This window comes from Mirounga angustirostris, unplaced genomic scaffold (assembly GCF_029215605.1).
Source record: "Mirounga angustirostris isolate CCGP_5_RB_7025 unplaced genomic scaffold, mMirAng1.0.hap1 SCAF_9, whole genome shotgun sequence".
NCBI classification, from domain to species: Eukaryota; Metazoa; Chordata; class Mammalia; order Carnivora; family Phocidae; genus Mirounga; species Mirounga angustirostris.
The window spans coordinates 81,408,834-81,430,186 of NW_026991717.1; the positions used below are offsets into that span (position 1 = coordinate 81,408,834).

At 37.0% G+C, this 21,353-nt stretch overlaps 1 protein-coding gene across 3 annotated transcripts in view; it reads left to right on the top strand.

The window, feature by feature from the left end:
* Window positions 1-21,353, top strand: part of AKAP6 (A-kinase anchoring protein 6) — a 500,780-nt gene that overhangs the window by 401,328 nt on the left and 78,099 nt on the right. For all 3 annotated transcript variants that reach the window (XM_064570936.1, XM_064570937.1, XM_064570938.1), the window contains 2 exons: window positions 15,258-15,404; window positions 18,483-18,707. In XM_064570936.1, coding sequence (XP_064427006.1) covers window positions 15,258-15,404; window positions 18,483-18,707 — 372 coding nt within the window. The remainder of the gene's footprint in view (window positions 1-15,257; window positions 15,405-18,482; window positions 18,708-21,353) is intronic.

Consider the following 21,353-nt stretch of genomic DNA (forward strand, 5'->3'; position numbering starts at 1 on the left):
TCCCTTTATTAAGGGGAGAGAAAAATAGTAACACCTTATTGATATATTTTCTAAAAGATGAGGACTATATATACATAGTTAATATGTATGTATTATATATAAATATGTATACGTGATATGTGTTATATATAAATATTGTTTACCTTTTCAATGACTGCTCCCCATTGTGACCTATTTTATTCTCTAATGTGGACAGTAGTTCCAATACATTATTTCTAAGACAGATAATAAAAAGGAATGGGAAATACAAGGTCTTAACTTGCAAATGGGCCACAGACCACATTATCTTATTACAAGTCATATGTATTAAAATCGAAGACTTTGTTTTAAAATGGCACATTTTACGTAGAGATCTGAAATTTCACACAAACAAGATCTGTTTATTTCTTAAAACGTCTGTGGTGGGTAAGTGGTGAGGATATCATTGTCCCTGTTTTACAGATGGGATGACCACGAAAATATGAAATAACTTCCCTCAATAGAGCAAGCCACCAATAGAGCAAAGGCAGAAGGAACAGCCACAGAGAAAGTGGTGCCCAGTGAAGGGGCTCCCTATTGATGTGCTTAGAGAAAATCCTCAAAATCACAGGTTTTGCACCTATTTCTTCTTGAGCAATTATCTGTTGTTATGGCTATAAGCTGCACTAAATGGCCACATCCTGGTACTTCTGGGCTTTTTTGTTTCAATCTCCACTTACTGAATTTTTGCGCCCTTATGCTAATTTTTAGGTCATCGGTATCATATTCCTTCATCCAATTATTTCAGGGGAACCAGTCACTGAAAACCTTCTCTCTAGCTGTGATTTCCTTCCTCTTCTGCAATATTCTCTAGTTTTATGTAGTTTTTAGATTTATTCTCTGTGGACTAGTTATTGTTGCCCCTATCTGGTGAAACTTTTGTAACTTCCCCTATTTTCTTATTACTTTCTCTCCCTCCATCTGTGTATTTCCTTCATTTTGTTCTCTAAATCTTTCCTCCTTCCTCTTTCTGACTTTTATCACTCTTGTGATGGGACAAACACACACACACACACACACACACACACACACACACACTGTGTTTCTCTTTGATGGAGCTATTCTAATAAACGTCCTTGAATGTTTATGGCAGACTCCCTTACATAGCTGGAAAAATGCTCAAAAGCACTTATCATAACCAGCATTTGCTCTTTATAGTCTTAGTTTATGCTAATAAATTTTCATCTGTAACCTAGAGCTTCTTTAAACTGTGAGCCATCATTCTTCTGAACAACAGGTATGACTGTCAGTGAGAGCCTGTCTGCCCTTTTAGCCTCAACTTCAAGCTACTAAAAAAATCTGTGGAGGTTTGGAGGATGAACTTAACACCAAAATGAATCTGGCCATAGATGCTCCAAGGATGGGGTTCTCAAGTGTGTTTTGACCACTCCAAAGTCAGTTTGAATGATATTCTTGACCTTATTTATTTACATTATACTCCCGGGGCCTACCAGTTTTCTCAGAATTCTGGACTGATATCTAAAGATGCATTTCCAAAAATGACAGCATGACCTAGCAAACTAAACTGAAATCCCTCCTGAAAGTTCTCTTTCTGGGTTTTAGTGATATCTTACTGACCTTGGGCAAGTCACTTAGCTTCTATGTATCAATTTCCAATCTGTAAGACAGAAGTGATATTACTAACTTTCCCCATGGGCTTGCCATAGGAGAACAAAAAAGAAAACGATCCGTTGAAATGACAGTCAAACTTTCTGATGCTGGAGCAACAGAGCTTAAAGCCTGAAATCTCTAAAATTTATTTTCTTAAGATCTCTTTCTAGTAAATATGGACATGTATCCCCAAAGAAACCAAAGAAAAAGAGGCTAGAACAGAAAGGTTTTTAAATCTATAGCAGATTGGTGTTGGAACTGGAAATTAGACCCACCTCTTGCATCCTGGTCAAATATCATTGCTCTGAGAAAACCCTGAATTCCTAAAAGGTGTCCTTAAATATTTAAAAGGTTTCTGTCTTCTTTTTCTTTGATACATTTTATAGAAGCTTTTCTTAGGTTAACCATTCCTGGCCATGGGAAACAATTAACTTTGTTCACAGTTTCTGTCTAAAAATTGAGAGTGATATTTTTGTGTTGGGGGTTCTGATCAAATAGTTTTTCACTGAGCATGAAGTTCAAAGATAAATGGAGGCAATCACATGCCACTCATTTCTGTGTACTAATACTATACTGGACATATATTTCAACCGCTGATATAGGCTCACTTGGTCTTTTATCTGGGAGAAATTCAAATGAATAAGTATTTTCCAACTTCTGCATCTAACCCATAATGCTAAGAGTTAACTATGGATAAAGATTGAACAGCACATGATCCCTGACCATATACACTCCATGTAGGAACTTATAATCTAATTCTGAAACTACATTCATCCCTATCTGATGTGAAGGTACCAGAGTACCCTCAAAAAGTGGCCTAAGGCATCAAATATTTTACAGTTCAGGGATTTGGGCATTCACCAAGAAAAACTCCATGGCATTTTGGCTCTATTAAGATTATAGATGTAAAAACCCTTTAAAAAGTCAAAAATACACTACAAAGGAAAAAAATCTTGATGTGAATATATAATGGTATGATGGCATTTCCATTGTGTTTTGGACAACTCTGGAAATGCTTTGATTGGCTCTGTCTTAAAACCTAAAACATGGTGAGTTCTGGATAATCATGGTGAGTTTCTCAGTGCTGGTGGCCACAGTCCCTGAGGAATGCCCATGTGCCCTAAACTTGAAAAGATAGCTTTTGATAATGACATTATGCGGGAGGGGGTTGTGCTCTCAGCCTTCATTTAGGCCACTGATTCTCATAGATTTCTGAAGTCACAGTGTACTGCAGCAGTATCTTTTTGATAAACTACAATGGCTACAGTGTTCTACCTCTCATTTTTTCTTGTCATCCTCAAAGAGAAAGCAAGATATTCTCTTTGAAGAAACACTATCAACAGCATTAACATGAGAAATATATCGTCTCTTCCTTATGAAATTAATTTGGCATTATTTTTGAGGTGCGTAACATCTTGGCAACTGCTTTGGTTTAAAACTCTGTGATTTGGGAAAAGCACGTTTCAGAATGTTTAATTCAGCGATACAAAAGGCACTAATGAAATATGCATGTATGAATTTTATATCATATTAGTTCCCTCTTTCTTGAAATCTGAATAAAAGCCAAACATCTGGATTACGTTTGAAAAGCCTGAATTTCCAATTTTCAGAGAGATTCAATCTATTTTGACATTGCACACTTAGCCTTAACATTTACAGTGTGCTATTAACATTACTTGCAATTGTAAAAAAAAAAAAAAAAAGTCCAGATTTAAACAAACTTGGTGCCTCCTAATGCTAAAAATATATCTATATTTGAAATGGCTGTTGCTGCACAACTGTATACGTCCATGGTTTGGGCTTCATCAGCATTTCTATTATAAATACTTGCACTGAACAAGCCTATAATTCTGCTATAGAGATATGGGGTAAGCTTTGGTATATAAATTCTCCCATGGTTGTATATTAAAACAACAAACAGCAATTCATGTATCGCTTAGGCTTAGTTTGAAAAAGTATTCATTGATTCAGTGCTTACTGAAGACCTCAAATATTCAAGGTACTCCATGATGGGCCAAAAAAGGAATAGCCCTCATCCTTGGGTTTATTCTTCAAATATAAGATAGATAATAAGATTTCTGTTTTTATACATATTTGGGCATATTTTGGCAGCTAGGCTAAAGGCAAATGTATATTTATGGTCATAATTTAGGGAAGTAAATATGGATATCAATGCTTTGTCTCACTTCATGATCATAGTTTATTTAAGATATAGCTGGTCAAGTTTTAAGGGGTAAAATAAGTTCTATGTCTACACAAGAGATCAAGGAAGATAGAAGAATGTGACACTGTGTTTGAAGTTTGCATAATAGTAAACCTTCAGTGGGCTTTAATTAACTACACTCAAATTTTTACTGGATTTCTTGTAGTATATAGTAGGTAAATCTCACTCTTCTGTGACATGTGGAGAACAGCTAAAGTCAGGAATTTCCTTTTTCTCGTCTTATTTTGCTTTATTTAAAAAAAAATCCATTAGATTATAAAGTAGTACCCAATGAAACAAAAATAGATGTGTTTCAAGGCATCTGTTTAGATCAGAGGATGGAAAGCAAAAGAAATAATACTTCTAAATTGGAAACTTTTTTAAAGGAGAAAACTGAGTTTCCATTACATTAATTGCTGCTCCTCGTGTCTTTTTTCCATCCTACACTACGTACTCTAACGGATATTACATAATTGCATAACTATTCTTACTATGTGCTGACATGACATTACGACAGCCCTGATATGGTGCATCATAATGAAACCGTAATTAGAACAGTCATGATGTATTATGGCAACGATCCACATCGTCACTGAAGTGCATTGGAATGCACAGAAAACCCATTGAGATGTGCAGATTTTCAACATAATATAGCACAACCATGGAGTTTCATAGCATGGAGGAGAAATTGCCATTATGCCCACACTGCTGGCAGCAAGGTTATAACACATTTCTTCAATCTGTTAGAGAAAGTTCTGTATTGATCGAAGAAATTTTTTGAGAGTGCCATTTGTGAAGTTTATGTCTATAAAACAAATCTGCCGGAAAGACCTTGTTGAAATATGGACTTAACTGCATAAATTCTATAGAGGTTTCCCATAAAATATTTACCAAAATAAAGGACCCAAAAGGTTTCATTTAATATCTCAAATTCAATGAAATACTTTCCTAAAGTAGTACAGATTGAAGATGATTTGAGGATTTTTATTTAATGTTGCCTTTTCTTCTCATTTTCAGAGTCCTATCTTGAACTCTGATTGTATAGCTTACATTTTATGTGGTTGTATCTCTGCTCCCTTGTGGTTCTCCTAGGTTTCTCTACATGAGAATCTTCTATGTGAGTCTTGTTCCAGTAAGTGGTGGCTTCTCCTTGACGTGGTGTGTTTTGGTCTTGGCATTCCTCCTATACACAGAATAATATGATTGTTATGGCTGATTTGGCGATGTGAGCCCAAAGAAGCTCAACTTTCTAAAACAGAGAGGAACTTTAAACTTTATTTTCTAGGCCAGTCCTCATTCAGGGCCTCATTATCTCATAAAACCTCCCAACCACGTACACTTCTGGTCTCTACCTGAATACCTGTGGTAAGTGGGAGCTCCCTGTCGCCCAAGCTCCACTCCTACTCGTTCTTCAGCCTTTGATCCCATTGCCTGACCTCTGAGACCAGATGAAAGAAATTAATATTTTCTATTGAAAGTCCTCCAATTTTCCAAGTCTGCTAACATGTCCTTCCCTCTCTTCTCTCATCTTCAACTCTTACTTACCCTTGGCTGAATATCTTCAGCTCCTTCAACAGCTTGCTCCTTGGGGAAGTGTTGAATATTCTGCCTTCCTTGAGTTCTTTCCTTTGGACATTTTAGACATTGTCGAAGCCCCGCTTGGAAAATGGAACCCAACCAGAACCAGGACTGCAGGTTTGGGCTTAGTAAGTCACAATCAAACTGATCTGTTGCTTTTCTTATTTATAACCCTGTGTTTGTCTCAATCCAGCCCCAAATCGTATTTCGTTTTTTATATTTACCTTCCACTGTCTGTTGACTCATTGAACCTAAAGACAGTTGAAGCCTACTTACTTCTGTTGTTGATGCAGTTTTTGTATTTTTATTTTTTTAATTGGTGGGAAATTATTATCTCAGGCTTGACATATATCATATCTCCTATTTAGATTAATCTACTCTGCTAGCATGTTGTGTTCCCTTTGGAGAATAGTATCATCATAAATACACATTGTGAAGCAGTTGCCTATGAATCAGATCCAACTCAGAGACATAGTTTGGCCTGTACAGTGTTAAAAAAAAGTTTTAATTCAACATATAAAAATTAGGAGATTTCACCTGAAAATATGTATTTCTGGCTTCTCTTAAACATGTATCCCTGTTCATATAGAAGCTGTATTGAAGCCATATTCTCAACAGAGAACAGTGGGCAGAGCTGAGTAGTGGTTGCTCCTTGTAGATGGAACTTGTGTTCTCCTACCCTCCACAATCCACACTACTTCTCCCTTTTCCCCCTTCACTGGGATTGAATGTTAGTAATCCTCACATTTTTGCATTGTTTTTCTTTTAGTAGAGAAAACAGTTCTCTTTTTCCAAGACACTAGCAACAGTTAGCGTGAAAAAGGATGACTTACCTGTGCACGACTCACCTTCTTTCCATTAGCCGCCAGGCAGTAGGGTACTGGAGCTGGCTAGTCCTGGCTCAGAAGAATTGGTTATTCAGTACTCAGGAATTTTGCCAGCAGTAGCAACCTTTGGTAGTTTGGAATCTGCCATGGTTGGAGTATTTACACCAGGGAAATCGGCGAACACTATAAATCGGGGCTTTCTTTTTTTTCTTTTTCCCCCAGAGAGCCAGTTTGTGAGTATACGGCCACCTTGTATGTATTTGAATTCCTGATCTCTGAACTAAAATACTTATTATTCTTTATTGATCATTGAGATTAGTATAACCCGGCAATCCAATCAACATGCCATATACATATTTTATTTTTATGTATCATTAATAAAAATATCGAGTACAACTAGACCAAAAAAGAGCCCTGTGGTATAACATATCCATGAAACCGTGATCTTTACATATGTTGTTCAACAGGTTCTCAGGAAAACTCCTTGTACTTCTGTGCTTCTAAATGATTGCATCCTTCTGCTCACTTTATGCTTATGAAAATCTAATATACCTGATCTAGGAATTCACATCCTTGCTGTAGAGATTTAAGTCATTAGATTTTGTGTGTATGTTCTCAGCAATTTAATTATGTTTAAAATCTGGTTAATAGTGTAGTAAATAACTGGTATTGCTACAAAATTGCATTGAGAAGGTATTAGGATTGAATTTCTACACAAGTTGACAGTCAATTAAAATTTCCATATATCCAGTGAGTTAGCCAGTTCTTGGCCAGGGACCTAGAACAAATGCCTTCCTCCTAAGCCGATCATTTCAAAACAGGCAAAATTTATAATAAAGTCAAATCAAGACTCAGTGCATCAACTAAAATGTGAGCCTGGCTTATCAAATACAGATCAAAAGTAAGAGATAGACTAGAGAGCACCCACGAAATTTTTTCCTTAAATTCCTCTATTTTTTATTGTCACTGGAGGAAAAATAACACATTAAAACCTCCTTACTGAATTACTGTCCTAAACCAATAGATCCATGGGGCTTGTTCAGCTAAAAACCACAACAGACTTTGTAATGCAGTGATGTAATCTTGGCTTTGTGTCATTTATATTCAACCTAAAAAAAAAAAAAAAAAAAACAATTTTCCTGAATAGACAGGCTGACAACAATATTGTTCGGTGTGGGTTTTTATTTGGATTCTTTCCAAATGGTTCACATGCCTTCACAGTAACACATCATGCTTGCTTACGTTTTTTGCCTGAATTCCAAAGTTTGCCCCTTTTACTAGCTTTCTATTTTTCTTTTAAGGTCTCATGTTTGTAAAACTAACCAGCTCCACCACAAAATTAGGATGTATCTTGCAGAGTGCATTCATTTTACTTTTTGCATATTTTTCCCGAGGTCATGTCAAGGTTAGTTTGAATTCCATCCTACATTAAGACTTCTTTCACAGCTATTTAGCTCGGCAGCCTACTCCCCGCTGGGGTCTGCCCCTTGGGCACGTCAAAGCTTCAGACCTGACAAATCACACACAGATGAAGCTGTACAGTTTTTTAAACAGTTTCATCAGTAACTTTTTTTTCTTTTTCACTATCCTCCTTCATATTGAGATTTTTTTTTCCCTCTGAATTACCATTTAAGGAATTTTAAGTTCTATTTGAAACACTTTGTTTTCCATCAGAATTGCAAACCAGCAATATCATTTATTTTCTAGTATATCATACTAATAGCCTCCTAGTCACCAAGACTACAGACTGAAAGACCCGCAGACCGTTCCTGATGAGTATAACTGTAATTCCATTGTTAAAATCTATTTGTAGCAGGAAGCTTAGTGTTAGAAAGGTGGCTACATCTACCGGAATCAGAAAAAAAAAAAAAATGTCAACCATAAAAATGCATCGAGTTTATGACATATTATGGGTTGAGCCTGGAAATGTTTCTCAAATGGTTCGTAATATGCTCTTATCAGTATTTTAGCAAATTGTGAAACTAATGGTGCAACTCCATTTCCTGTTTAATTGATGAAGTTAAAATGCTTGGTTGCTAATGAGTGTATTAGCAAACAATGTCCCCTCGACAGGCTTAAGTAGATCAGGATTTTTTTAAAGCAGCTTACAGTCCTTATTTTTATATAACAGAAAAAATTGGCTGCCACAAAATTGCTAGATCAACTGAAGAAATGGTGTAATTATTGCTGTATAGTCATTTTGGCAATGTCAAACGGCCAGATTATAGTTTTCTAGTTTCTCACACTAGAAAATAGTTATTTTCTTTTACAAACCATAGGCTTTTCATACATTCTCATTCAGGACAAACAATACCTGAAGATCTTAACTGCAGACTAAGCAGAAAACTTAGAAGTGAGAAGAAAAAATAATATTTGAATGATTCTCCTCTCCTCGGTCCTCTTTTACGGTTAGCTCAGTATAAAAGTACCCAGCGAAGGGGTCCATAAAGGTTGCCTGGTTGAAACTAATTAAAGACAGGTCTAAATAGAAAAAGAAAAGAAAAGGGGATCAAAGGAATTACATTAGGTGTCAGGATGTTGTTCGGGGACATTTTATTTAGGTTTTTGTAATTCTGTTCCAGGAAAAAGCTAAATTCTAAAAAAGTCCATTTTTTGCCATAATTCCACATTTGCATTATTTTTGCAATAAGATACGTGTCAACAGGCAAACATCTTGAAGAAATCATTTCGGCATTGGCGCATTAACACATTATGGTGAAAAGAGAGGCTTGTGCTTTTCACGCAGTGCATTTCAGTCTTCAATTAATGTGAAAGCACTACAATGCCCATGCAACTTCTCTTGCCTAGTGGTGCACCATTTATCATTGCAGTTTTACATTGACCTTGACACCCACTTCATTAGAATAAAGATTGTCTACCATTTAGGTTACATTGTTCCTCTGCACAGAGACCCCATGCAAATTTCTGTTCAGATAGAAGAGCTGCGAGGCTGTCAGAGGTCATCTGCATTAAATGATTGCTGCTATTTTCCAACTGCTTCTTTTCATTCTACTCAATTCAGGCTAGGAGGATCAATCAAGTCCTCTGCCTGAAACAGTGGGACTGCTGGGAATATAACTGTTTTGGGTAGTAGTGGATATGCCCTAAACAGTATTAAATATTTAATATAAACTCATTAAAGGCCATGCAAAGGCTTCAGAAAGATAGCAGATTTATAGGGAAATCTAAGGGGCTAGAGAACCTTTTAAAAAATAAATAGAAGCCTAATAATCAATTTTATAATTTTAGAGAGTAAGATTACAATAGTTCTGGAACTTAGTTAAATCTTTTCTGTGGAGACTTCTTTCTCACCCTTGATGTGGGTAGGGAAGGGATGAGACAGGCAGGCTTGGTATTCCTATGCAGTATTTTACATGAAATCAGAATGAAAAGTTTTCAGTTCTTGGTGTTTTTATTTTTCTTCTATAACAGTGAATTCTGCCCTGGGTATTATTTTCAAAGGCTTAGGTATTTGTTATGTAAAAGAAATGATTGGAGAAATAAGTTGCCAGGTTTCCTACTTAGGTTTTCTGAGTGATATAATTGGAATTAAATTATTAATGGGAGATACTTTAAAAAAGATTGTTTTATGATCTTCTATTAGGGAATTTGCAATTCATTTTAATATTTGTAGTTTGATTTATATTAAAGATAATGCAATCTATGTCCAATTAACAATACATGGCCAATGTAATGTGATTTCCAGATCATGCAAATGGAATAAGCTAGAAGAGGGGGTAAAACTCAATTCTTAACCTCAGATGTAATTTGCTGTGCGAGTTCTGGCAATTTTAAATGACATTGCACTTTTTAATTTTTCCAAAGGCTCAGCAGCAAATTTATCCCAATCAAGAAAGCCTATTATTAATTTACAAGGACAATTGTAGGAGTCTTTATAATTTCTCTGTGCAATTATTCGCCATAAATTGCTAATGGCAAAATACAAAGAGTTTGTAAGAAATAACGACTATTATTTGTCTTGGGCGTGAGCCTTCTTCCATCTTGCGCATCTTCCTGAAGTGTTGGTGATATTGGCTCCATGTGAAGCATCCCGCGTGTTGTGAGAGGCTAGACACTGGTGTCCTGGAATGGGGGGCGGCGTAAGAGCTTCTGTAGAGATGGCGCTGGCCTCTAGCAGATTCCTGCACTCGGGGGCATGTACAGCTGAGCCGTGGACCCTGGACTTTCATATAAAAAGACTCTTTGTTCACCACTGAATGGCATTAGGCATGGACTTGCTGAGGGGCCACCATGAAGCCTCGCCCGAGGAGGGCAAACACTAGCCAGGGAGCACAATACGGGAGTCACAGACAGACACATCACTGCAGTTTTGTGCAAAAATGCGTATTTTCATGTATAGTTTTCCAGTAGTTTGGTGTTTGGGTGTATTTCTAGCATAATGCTTTCTTGTAAATAGGCTAAAATACATTTTTTTTTTCCCTTGCTGTATTTTCTCTATCTTTCTGTTGTGAGTTTTCTAGAAAGGGGGATTATGCGGGCTAGCCAGGTGTTTGCGGTATTACTTTGCACTGGGAGAGATACTCACACTTGTTATTCTAATAACTAGATCTTTTCCTTGCTTTAACTCTTCCTAATAGAAAGTCACGTAAAGCCCAGTTAAAATATGGCATAAGATGTAAATACTCCAACCCTGAAGACACAGAATTGGACAGCCCTTTCTAATAATCAAGGAAATTGTTTGGTTTAAATCTTGTGTTTCTCGTAGCCCAAACTTCACTCTCTGCTCAGCAATGTCTGGTCTCTTTTCAGCATAACCAACAGAAGCACCATACAAAAGTCTTACAATGGATGTCTTAATCTCTCTGTGTGCTTTTAGAGCATTATTTTGAATTCCATCATGCTGCCTTTTTTCTTTCCTCTTCTGAAGTTTTATTACAACAGCAGAATTCCCAGGGAGCTTTGGGGGCAAGGTTCACATAATATAGCCCTGAAGTTTTGCTTAGGTGGAATCCATCCCCCCATCCTGGTCATCTTTTGATGATCTTTCTATTTCAAAAAGATTCACTGGGTAGAGTCTTATAGCATTAGCTGTATGTAGTTTATTTTCTATTTTTTTTATTTACTAGACAGTGAGCATCTACAACCCTTTCATGATGCTTTCTTTCTCTGACCTCACAGTGACAAGGCATCTTGTTCTTTAACATTGAGGGAGGCAGAAAAATGCTTGAGTTGCTCAATGTGTGCCTTCTATACCAGTTTCAAAATGGCTTATTCTTCTGGTTTCCATGGTGACAATTAACACTGTTTCAAGGCATTGTTCCAGTCTCCATTTGGGCAGAATTTTTGGTGTGATTTTTAACAAAAAAAAAAAAAAAGATTTTAGGAGGGAAAAGAGCCTTTAGCATAACTGTCAAAAAAGTTATCTCAATCAAGTCTTTATACATTTCTAGTTATATTTACTTCAGAAATCCCTGTTTTTACTGGCTTTGTTTTATAATTCAATTTCAGCACTTGTGTTTTTAAAAAGTAAGCACTGAATAAGAATTTCTAAAAACTTCTTTAATTTTTGGTTAAAATAGCAAGCTAGTGTTTGTGGTTATTTTTAACTCTGTTTTTAAAGTGTTCTTACATACCTTCTGTACACACAGGAGTGGCATTTAGGATAGGAGTGGCCTGTGTCTTTAATTTAGATCATTCACGTATCTATTAGGAGGCTTCATTAGTCAAAATTGAATTGGCCAAGCAAATACACTTAATAATGTAAATATGCCCTTTCAATAGAGTATATTTTATTTTTGACTAGACAGAGAGGCCCACAGCAGGTGCTGCGGGGAAATTAAATACTGGATGCTTATTTACCTTAGCACTCAAGAAAAGCCATCTGACTTTAACTTTGTTAATCTCATTTTGGGCTATTGAAGAGTAGTCTCTATCATAATATCCCCAGACTATAGGACACAATGGGGCAGCCTCTGCTCACTTACTGCTGTGGGTGAAATGAATATGAAGATTAAATTATCTTCTCACCACAGGACAAAGTAGCCCTACTTGATAGGATGACTGAGAACTGATAGAGCTGGTGGTTGATTCTCCCCATCTAAGGCTTCTGGAAAGATGTTGGAGAGAAGAGCAAAACACCTTGAGCCTCAACATAAACAACCCTCTGGCATCGCTACATACATATACGACTTGAGGTCCTAATCACATCAGATTCAACCTTCAGAGTCCCTCAAAAATTAAAATAAATATTTTTGCCTTAAATTACATGACATTCAAGTACCTCTTGTGCACATACCAACACACCTAACAATTAGCTGGATTCTCTTAGCTTTTATAGTTTGAAGGCACTGTCCATCAATCACATCTTTAATCAAGCTATTTATACAGTAGGTTACACGGTGACATGACAGGGAGCATACCTAAAGACAAGGTTTTTTTAGCGTAATAACCTTTTATAATAGCCGTTGCAGTGACTACTGGTGCCACATTTCATAGGGAAAATTATTTTATTATGTCTAAAATTAAATTAATTGCTTTTTATATTTTTTTATTATTACAAGACTATCATTTTTATGGGACAAATCTAAACTGTTCTCTGTCTTGACTGATCTGCTGTGTGGGAGCCATTAAAAGTTGGGGTAAAGAGAGGGGATGAGCTTGTCATAAGTGACAGTGATAACTGGTGGAGGCTGCTCCCAGGTGGCACAGCCGGAGGACTCCTTCTGTCAGTGCACGTGGCATGAGCAAAAGATTTGAATAAGATTCTTCTGCCTGCCTGAAATTCTGGTTTCCCCAATATTATGTCAAAGAAGTCTTACCAAATTAATTACGTAAATCTTTGTCAGCAGCATCATCTTTAGATGGGAATCTGATTACATAAAGCAGATTGGCCTCTCCTCAATCATCACTCTGATAAATAAAACACTATCGAGGTTTCTAGAATACTTGTTGAGTGTTTTGTCCAGAAAACTCGAGTGGCCAGTGTTTTTTTTAAGTATTGGAGGGACAGGGTCCTGGTAATTGCCTGGCGTTGGAAAATGCAATCAGAATCTCCAACGTATCACAGGTCAAATTCTGGAGGAGCTCTAAAACAACCCTTGATTTTTTTTCATGATGCATATTCATGTAATTTTGGATGCTTCGACACCCTGATCAACATTCATTAATACTATGAAATGCTTTAAATCACCTCATTTAAAACATTTTGTTCTGTGATCCACAAATGACTAACATTTGGAGGAGTTTACATAATACAAATGATGTGCATGTTTAGTGTAAATGAAAGATTAAAATCTGAAACTAAAAGTATGCAAACATATGCACGTAAATGCTGAGGATCTATTACGCAAAATAAGGATCTCAAACCTTCTTTTCCTTTAAGCTGCTTCCAATTGTATTTTAGTTTGGAATCTTAGATAATACCATGTTTTCAGGGTAAATAACATGCTTGGGCATGTTTTGAACTTGGCTGATTTGCTGCTTTGCCCAGACAAAAGCTTTTCTGATTAGATCTGATAAGGTGCTGTCTTAGCTCAGTTAGAGCAAAGGAGCAACACTACCAAGGGCCTCAGTGGCCCCAATTACGCGCCTCAAAGAAGAAACTGGGGGGTTGCCATTATATTTTGGAAAAGTGCTAAAGTTGTAAAATATGTGTAATATTTTAACCAGAGTCTAGTTTTCTACTCAGAGGTGTTTTTATGTGTAGTACATTTTAAAAATATAGCCAGAGTCATTTATAGCTGTTCGTAATATAAGGCTTTCTAACTATGAAGTTATCCAAATAGAGTTATTTGAAGAGAATCACTATAGTAACTGCCATATTAAATGGCACTTAGATTATCTCTAGCAAAACATCTTTTAGCAGAGACTCACTCGGCAGTTCGTTAGAATACAATGTATATTGGGGGGAGAAGTGTCTGTAGGCAATTGTGATGTTCGGGGACATTTTATGGTAATCAATAAAGAAGCATAGATTTGTAAACATTTCCAAAGCACTGGTTTGCTCTTTTTTCTCTATATGTACCTCTTCTCAAGCCCATGCAGTTTTTTGGGGTTTTTTGTTTGTTTGTTTTTTGTTTTTTTAAGATTTCATTTATTTATTTGACAGGGAGAGACACAGTGAGAGAGGGAACACAGGCAGGGGGAGTGGGAGAGGGTGAAGCAGGCTTCCCATGGAGCAGGGAGCCCGATGCGGGGCTCGATCCCAGGATCCTGGGATCATGACCTGAGCCGAAGGCAGATGCTTAACCAACTGAGCCACCCAGGCGCCCAAGCCCATGCAGTTTTTAAGTAAAAGAAAAATGGGGGTGGGGGGAGTGTTAACTGAGAATTCAGGAGACTTACAGGATAAGGAGGAAGGTCACTCAATCTTTAGGGATCATTTTATTTGTATGACCCTCTACCACCAGTCCTTTGTGGGGCAGAGATGAGAGATGGGCAGCACTCTGGAGCCAAGTATTGACCGAAATCAACTATAATATTAAATCTCCCTGGACCAGGTATTTTCCTATTTGGAATATTTTAAATTAAAGATCAAATGTGTGTGTAAACTTTACTTTAAAATGACATAAATCGGGACACCTGGGTGGCTCAGTCAGTTAAGCATCTGACTCTTTCAGCTTGCATTGTGATCTCATGGGTCGTGGGATCAAGCCCCGAGTTGGGCTCCTCGCTCACCTGGGAGTCTGCTTGAAAGATTCTCTCCCTCTGCCCTTCCCCCTGCTTGCTTTTTCTCCCTCTTGCTCTCTCTCTCTCTCTCTCTCTGTCTCTCTAAAAATAAAATAAATAAATCTTCAGATCTTTAAAAAAAAAATAAAATGACATAAATCTTAGTCAACTAAATGGAATACCTTGGATGTTTATGTATGTGTGAGTAATATATATTTGGACTGATTTCAGCAATATTCCTCAACTTCTGAAGGTCCTTAGGCTTAGCCTCCCCAGACATTTTATTGGAAACAAAAACTTTTAACACCCATGAGCATCACTAACTCTGTGCTCAAAGATTTTCTAAGAACACCTGTCTCCCTAATGATACTTCTCCTCTCTTCTCGTTTTAGCGATACAGTGTGGAAATGTCCATCAGGGACCTGAAAAAGACGGAGCTGCTTAGTAAGGTTGAAGCTCTGAAGAAAGGTGGCGTTTTACTACCAAATGATCTCCTTGAAAAAGTGGATTCAATTAATGAAAAATGGGAACTGCTTGGGGTATTTGCATTTTTATTACTGTTTGTAGGTTATGTGTACATTTTTTGTGTAGTGAAGTACTCTATCTGTCTGATTTCTAATTTGAAGCGCAAGTATCTCTCTTTCAATTCACTACCTACATTTCAAACAAGCTATTTATGCTATTATGAGGGAAAAACACTGCTTTTCCTCTTCTGTTGGTTTTTTTTTTTTTTTTACTCTGAGCTTGTCTCCTCTCAGATTTTAATAATTTTGGTTCTTTAATACATAAAAAAGTAAGTAAAATATGCCATGTATTATGGGTATGCACCAAGTCAACTATAATACAGTCTATCTGATATACACTGACTGTCATGCTTGAATGAATGTTAATAGAATTTATTCTGAAGGTACATGTTAGAGACATCCACTGTTTAACTATTTACTGTACCCTTCAGATGAAAAGTGGAGTTGTCACTACAGCTTTCAAGTCACACTAAAGCCACCAAAACAAAAATGCAAATCTGACCCAAATCTGAATTGCAGAATGAAATCGGCCTTTGTTTTGTGCCCCAATTTCCAGCTCACTTTTAACAAAAGCCCCCCCCCCCAAAAAAAAGTTTCATGTAATTCATTTCACGCAATGATGGGCTGGGTCTCAGCCAAAGACTGAGATGCAGGAATCTGGCAAAAAGGCAATATAGAGATTCTGTTAACCAGAGACCAGGATGGCACTGTGCAGGAGACAGGGCTGTCCTTTTGTTGGAAGACAGCTGAGAGAGAGAGGTTAAACTGTATTTTTTCATCAGCTTCTCTCCTAAATTGCCTTCACTTCAAATCAAGGGTAAGCTAAATTTGTCAATTACTTAAATGATTAATTATAACAGCAAAGTATGGGTGGTGTCAGTTATGGAGCATAATTTTGCATGCCTTCCATTTCCTGCCTTTTTTTTTATTTTAAAGAAATAATACTCCAAAAATATTTTGAATAAAAAGCTCTCCGTGTACCTAGATGACTTGGAGGAGTGCCAGTGTTCAGTTTTGCCATACTTAATCTAGGTGATTAAAAAACTGCAAGTTTAAATCCTTGCTTTCTCATCTAAATTCACTACACTCTACCCTTGTGCAAAGTAACTTAGAACACTGGAAGTTTTTCCTCTGGCCTACTGGAACATTACTTTTTAATAGTAATTAATGGCCTCCGCTTTATAATATGGTGATTTCAATTGGAACCTAGTAAATTCCACAGAATTCATTGATCTCCTGCAGGAGAAATGTGGTTCGTGTAGACATTTTTAAGGGGTTGTTTCACCAAACAGATGAGATCAGCAACTTTATGTCCTTGATAGAAAGAGCAGTAGTTTATGTTATAGTTTAACATACCTATTTCTAATTTGATAAGTAACTGATAGTCATCTTTTTTGAAAATTGTGTGATGTCGTTGTATGTTGCTTCCTCAACGAAAATTTTAAATCAACGTAATATCCAAATAAAGAGACAGAATAGTTAGCTATCCGTTGTGAGTCAGACACCTGAGAAAGGGTTGCCATTTTGACAAAAAATACCATTTGAGGACAATATGCAGAGCTCTGTAATGATTTAGGGGGAGAGAAGGGTAGAGGGAAGATTTTAACAGAACCTCTGCCACACCATCACCACCAGGCATCCTGCTTTAATTGGCATGATTACATTTTAATTGGCATGAACAAAATTTAAAGACAAGGATTTTAACTTCTAACAATAGTAAAATAGAGGGATATGGTTTTTAATATTACTTTCATCTAAGGTGAACAGTGTGGATGGAAATACATTAAAATGAAATGTCAGTGGTGCGTACAGTTTAATCTGTGAAATTTTGTCCCCTGTGCTGCATATTACTCTGTCTCAATTGCATATTAAACAACCCTATCAAGGCAGGCATTGGCATCTGCTGTGCTGACACAAATTGTGAATTAAATGAAATTGATGTCCTCTGTCGTATATTTATGAAGACGGACCATTCTCTGAAGTATTCTGTTTATGAAGAATTTATGATTGCAAACTGTTCCAGAACAAAAAAGTGGCAATAAATTCTTTTTTGTGACCCTACCCTCCAAGGGCATTGATTTCACCTCCTGCTGCTACTTTTGTTACAGCATAAAAACAATAGCTAAATCTGGATTCCACGGAGGGTCTTCAAATTATCAATATTTGCGCCATGAAAATACAAGGGTGTTGCCAAGAAAGGCTATTTTTCTGTTAGGATCTCCTAAAGATACTATTTACAGAACACTACACAGCAAATGGATGTTTGTTGACTTAATTTTATTTGTGTTTTAAAGCTTATTTCTGTAGGTTTAATTCATCATTATAGATTAACTCCTACTGATTCTCCAGAGTGTTTTCCACCAAAAAAAAAAAAAAAAAAAAAAATCCCTCTCAGCTGCACGTTCATGCCATAGTGGTTAATGTAAGAAGGCTTCTGGCATAGTGGATTGGGACTGAATTTGACACATATATTAGAAAGTCTAGCATCCAGAAATGCAGAGTGGGAAGCATCGTGGGGTTGAACAATTTCTAAGTCAGGTAAAATGCAAGAATAGCACCAAGGAAGCTGCCTCTTCTGAGCGGCCCTCAGTCATACGGTTGGGGAAATTGTACTTTATGAAACCAAAAAAAAAAAAAAAGGAATTTAATTCTCCATGTATAATCTACTCTTGGCCTCTTCAGTATATTGATTAAACTCAGACTTCTATCTCCTGAAAATGTTACGCAGAGAATATTTTCTTGTAAACTCCTGTCATGAGAATTCAAATGAATTTTCATCAGTGACCATGGTGAACTTTTCCTTCCTGTTAAAGGAAATTATAAGTGAATGAGGTCTTCTTAAGCCTCTAGTGGTAGTCAGAACAACACACGCTGCTCAGGAATTCAAAAATCCTAAATGGAACAATGAGCTAATCTGAACTGAATGTCCATGGTGAGGGGGCAGGTGCAGCTGGACACCTTCCAGGAGGCTCTTGTTACTAACCAAACTGTGGAATGTTTTTGGTACCGAAGCTAATCTGTGTTTTTGTTTTTTTGTTGGTGGTGGTTTTTTGTTTGTTTGTTTTTGTTTTTGTTTTTCATCGGATGCGTTAGAAAACCCTAGGACAGAAGATCCAGGACACAATGGCAGGACACAGTGGGTCTGGTCCACGTGACCTGCTCTCTCCCGAAAGCGGAAACCTGGTGAGGCAGCTGGAGGTCAGGATCAAAGAACTGAAAGGGTGGCTGAGAGATACAGAGCTTTTCATCTTCAATTCCTGCCTGAGACAAGAAAAGGAAGGAACAATGAATGCTGAGAAACAACTGCAATACTTTAAGGTAATAAAAAAACAATCAAAGTTGATAAAAAGCTTTCTTTATGGTAGGGACGAAATATTTATCAAGTACATAAAGTATGATACCCATGTATCTATGTATCACTGGGCACTTAAATGTTTCCTTGGATTTATAGACACCCTCTACATTTCTTGTATGCCAACGTCTGTGTGTGGATAAAGATGAACATTAAGCCTATCAAATACACATTGTATAGGGGAAATCACTGCTGCTTGTGTGTTTTGTGCAATGCCTGTGGAGGGAGGGCTTTGATAAATTAAAAGCAGACCAGCAAACACTACAGATTACTGAGGACTTTGAAAGGCAGACCTAAATGTTCCATAAATAATGTGGCTAAAAATACTTCCATAAATTGATATGATAAAAGCATGTGATTTAATTGAAGACCATTAATGCTAACAAAAGGAAACATAATTTTTACATATGAGAGAATCAACTATTTATGGAGGGAAGAAAGAGGTTCCTCCGTTATAGGCATATTCCATCGTAGAAAAATACCAGCCTTAGCCACACAGCTGTGTGCGTGTTCACTGTGCGTCCATGAAGAAGAAGCATTTACCCCATTGGTTTCCGCGATTTATGCAGTATCTACTCAAAAACAGTTTAGAATCCAAGTATTTTCTTTTATTGCCTGTGCTCGCCTGTACTACTTGAATCCTCCTGTAAAGGCCGTGATTATTTGGGCTCTGAGGTCAGTCTGAGGCTTTGGGGTTCTAAGATAAGAACTTGGTGGCAAGAAACCTTCTGGCATGAATGGTCTCAAAGAGGAGAAAGGGGAAAACCAAGAAGGAAAGAACTTTTTAGGACCAAGCAACTGTTTCTTTGCAAAGCCTTACAGGACCAGGTTTTATTCATCCCCCTCACACCCCACCCCATGCCCCGCCATCCCCTCGCAGCCCTGCAATCTTCCAGCAGTCAGTCAGAGAATTTAGTCCCATGTGGTTCACCTTCCATCTGCCAGACAAGCACCTGCTCACCTGCACAGCCTAGGAGGAGGAGCCCTCAAAGGTAAGACCACAATAATTCCCAATAAACTGCCTGCATCACACACCTACAGATTGTTTTGGAAACCTCCTCTTCTGCCATTGAATTGACAAGACCAAACTGGAAATTAAATGAAAGCCTCTTCCCAAGGCAAATGGGTTTTCCTGCCTATCCAGAAGATTTCTTATTTCATCTCTACTTGTCTTGCCCTCACCCCCATTGCAGGGAGATGGAGTCTTCAGATATTTGAACGCTGTGTTATTTGAACAAAACATGCACCTTATAAAGCATCCTGGTCATTAGTAGGCTGGATGATGTGAAATATATTTTTTCTTTATAGTATCTATATCACAGCTTTAGTGAACCAGTTAATGGCCCCAGATAGCTGTGTGACCTTGGTCATGTTTCTTGTATTATCCCTTGGTGCCTCAATTTCTTCATCTATAAAATGGGATAGTGATAGTATTTATCTCACACAGTTATGAGTTTACATACATGAATTATTATTTCTACTTTTTGTAATGGTTCATTTAAGGGATAGAAATCTCTTAATATTATAAACCCCAAAATGTTACATAATAATTGGAAACAATAACAGGAAGTTTGTTATTACAATTATTTATATACCTGCCTACCCCCATATCTCATAGATATTTAAAAGCAACCCCCCTCCCACTTTTGTTATTGTTATAAATGGAAGAACAAGCAGTTCTGCATTAATTTTGCTGATGCTTCCAAAAGACATTAGCTTTATGCTTAAGCTTTGTATAGGGTCATCAACATGATTTTCAGCTATCCTAGAAACAAATACAACAGTCTCTGAAACAGAAACAAGGAGAGACAGAGAGAAGTCTCTAGACTTTCAGATCATTAGATAATCCCTAGATGTCCTAGTCATTTGCTAATACTTTCTAGCCACTGTGGAAATATCCACTACACCTAATTCATTATTTACCATGTGCATTTTAGTGCCTGAAAATAATCCTAGAATTTTCATTTCAAAACTACCAGGGACTATCACATGCTTTTTGCTATTTTATTTCTTTTTTTCAAAGACTGTTTTTCTTAGGGCGTTTTTATGTTTTTGGGGTCACTATTCATTAACTAACTGCTTTTATAGCCTACTCTTGTGTAGTTAGCTGTTTTTAAAATAATATAATAAATACAGAGACTTTTCTACCCCTCCCCAAAAAAGGTAGGACCTTGATGATAATGTTCACCTCCTCATATGGTTTCCCAGCCCTATTCCATCCCCTCCTCTCCTAAGATAATCATGAACCCAATATTCTTTGTGCCCTTGCTTTCCGTTGATAGGAAAGAATATTTTTTATTTTAGTTGTTTTTAACTTTATTAAAAGGTAATCATGCTGCATGTTATCTTTTAAGACTTCCTTATTCATTTAATATTATAACGCCAAGATTCATTCATGTCATTGAGGATGGCTGTAATTCACTTATTTTGACAATTGTATGATATTCCATTGTGAGTATATACATGTATCTCATTTAATTCTAATAGCAACCTATGAAATTGGTACTAGGATCTTGATTTTGCAGGATGTGTCTATGGAAACAGGCACATGGAGGTTAGGTTTTGTGTGTCTAAGGCCACATATAATGAGTGGTAGATTTAGGTTTTAAATC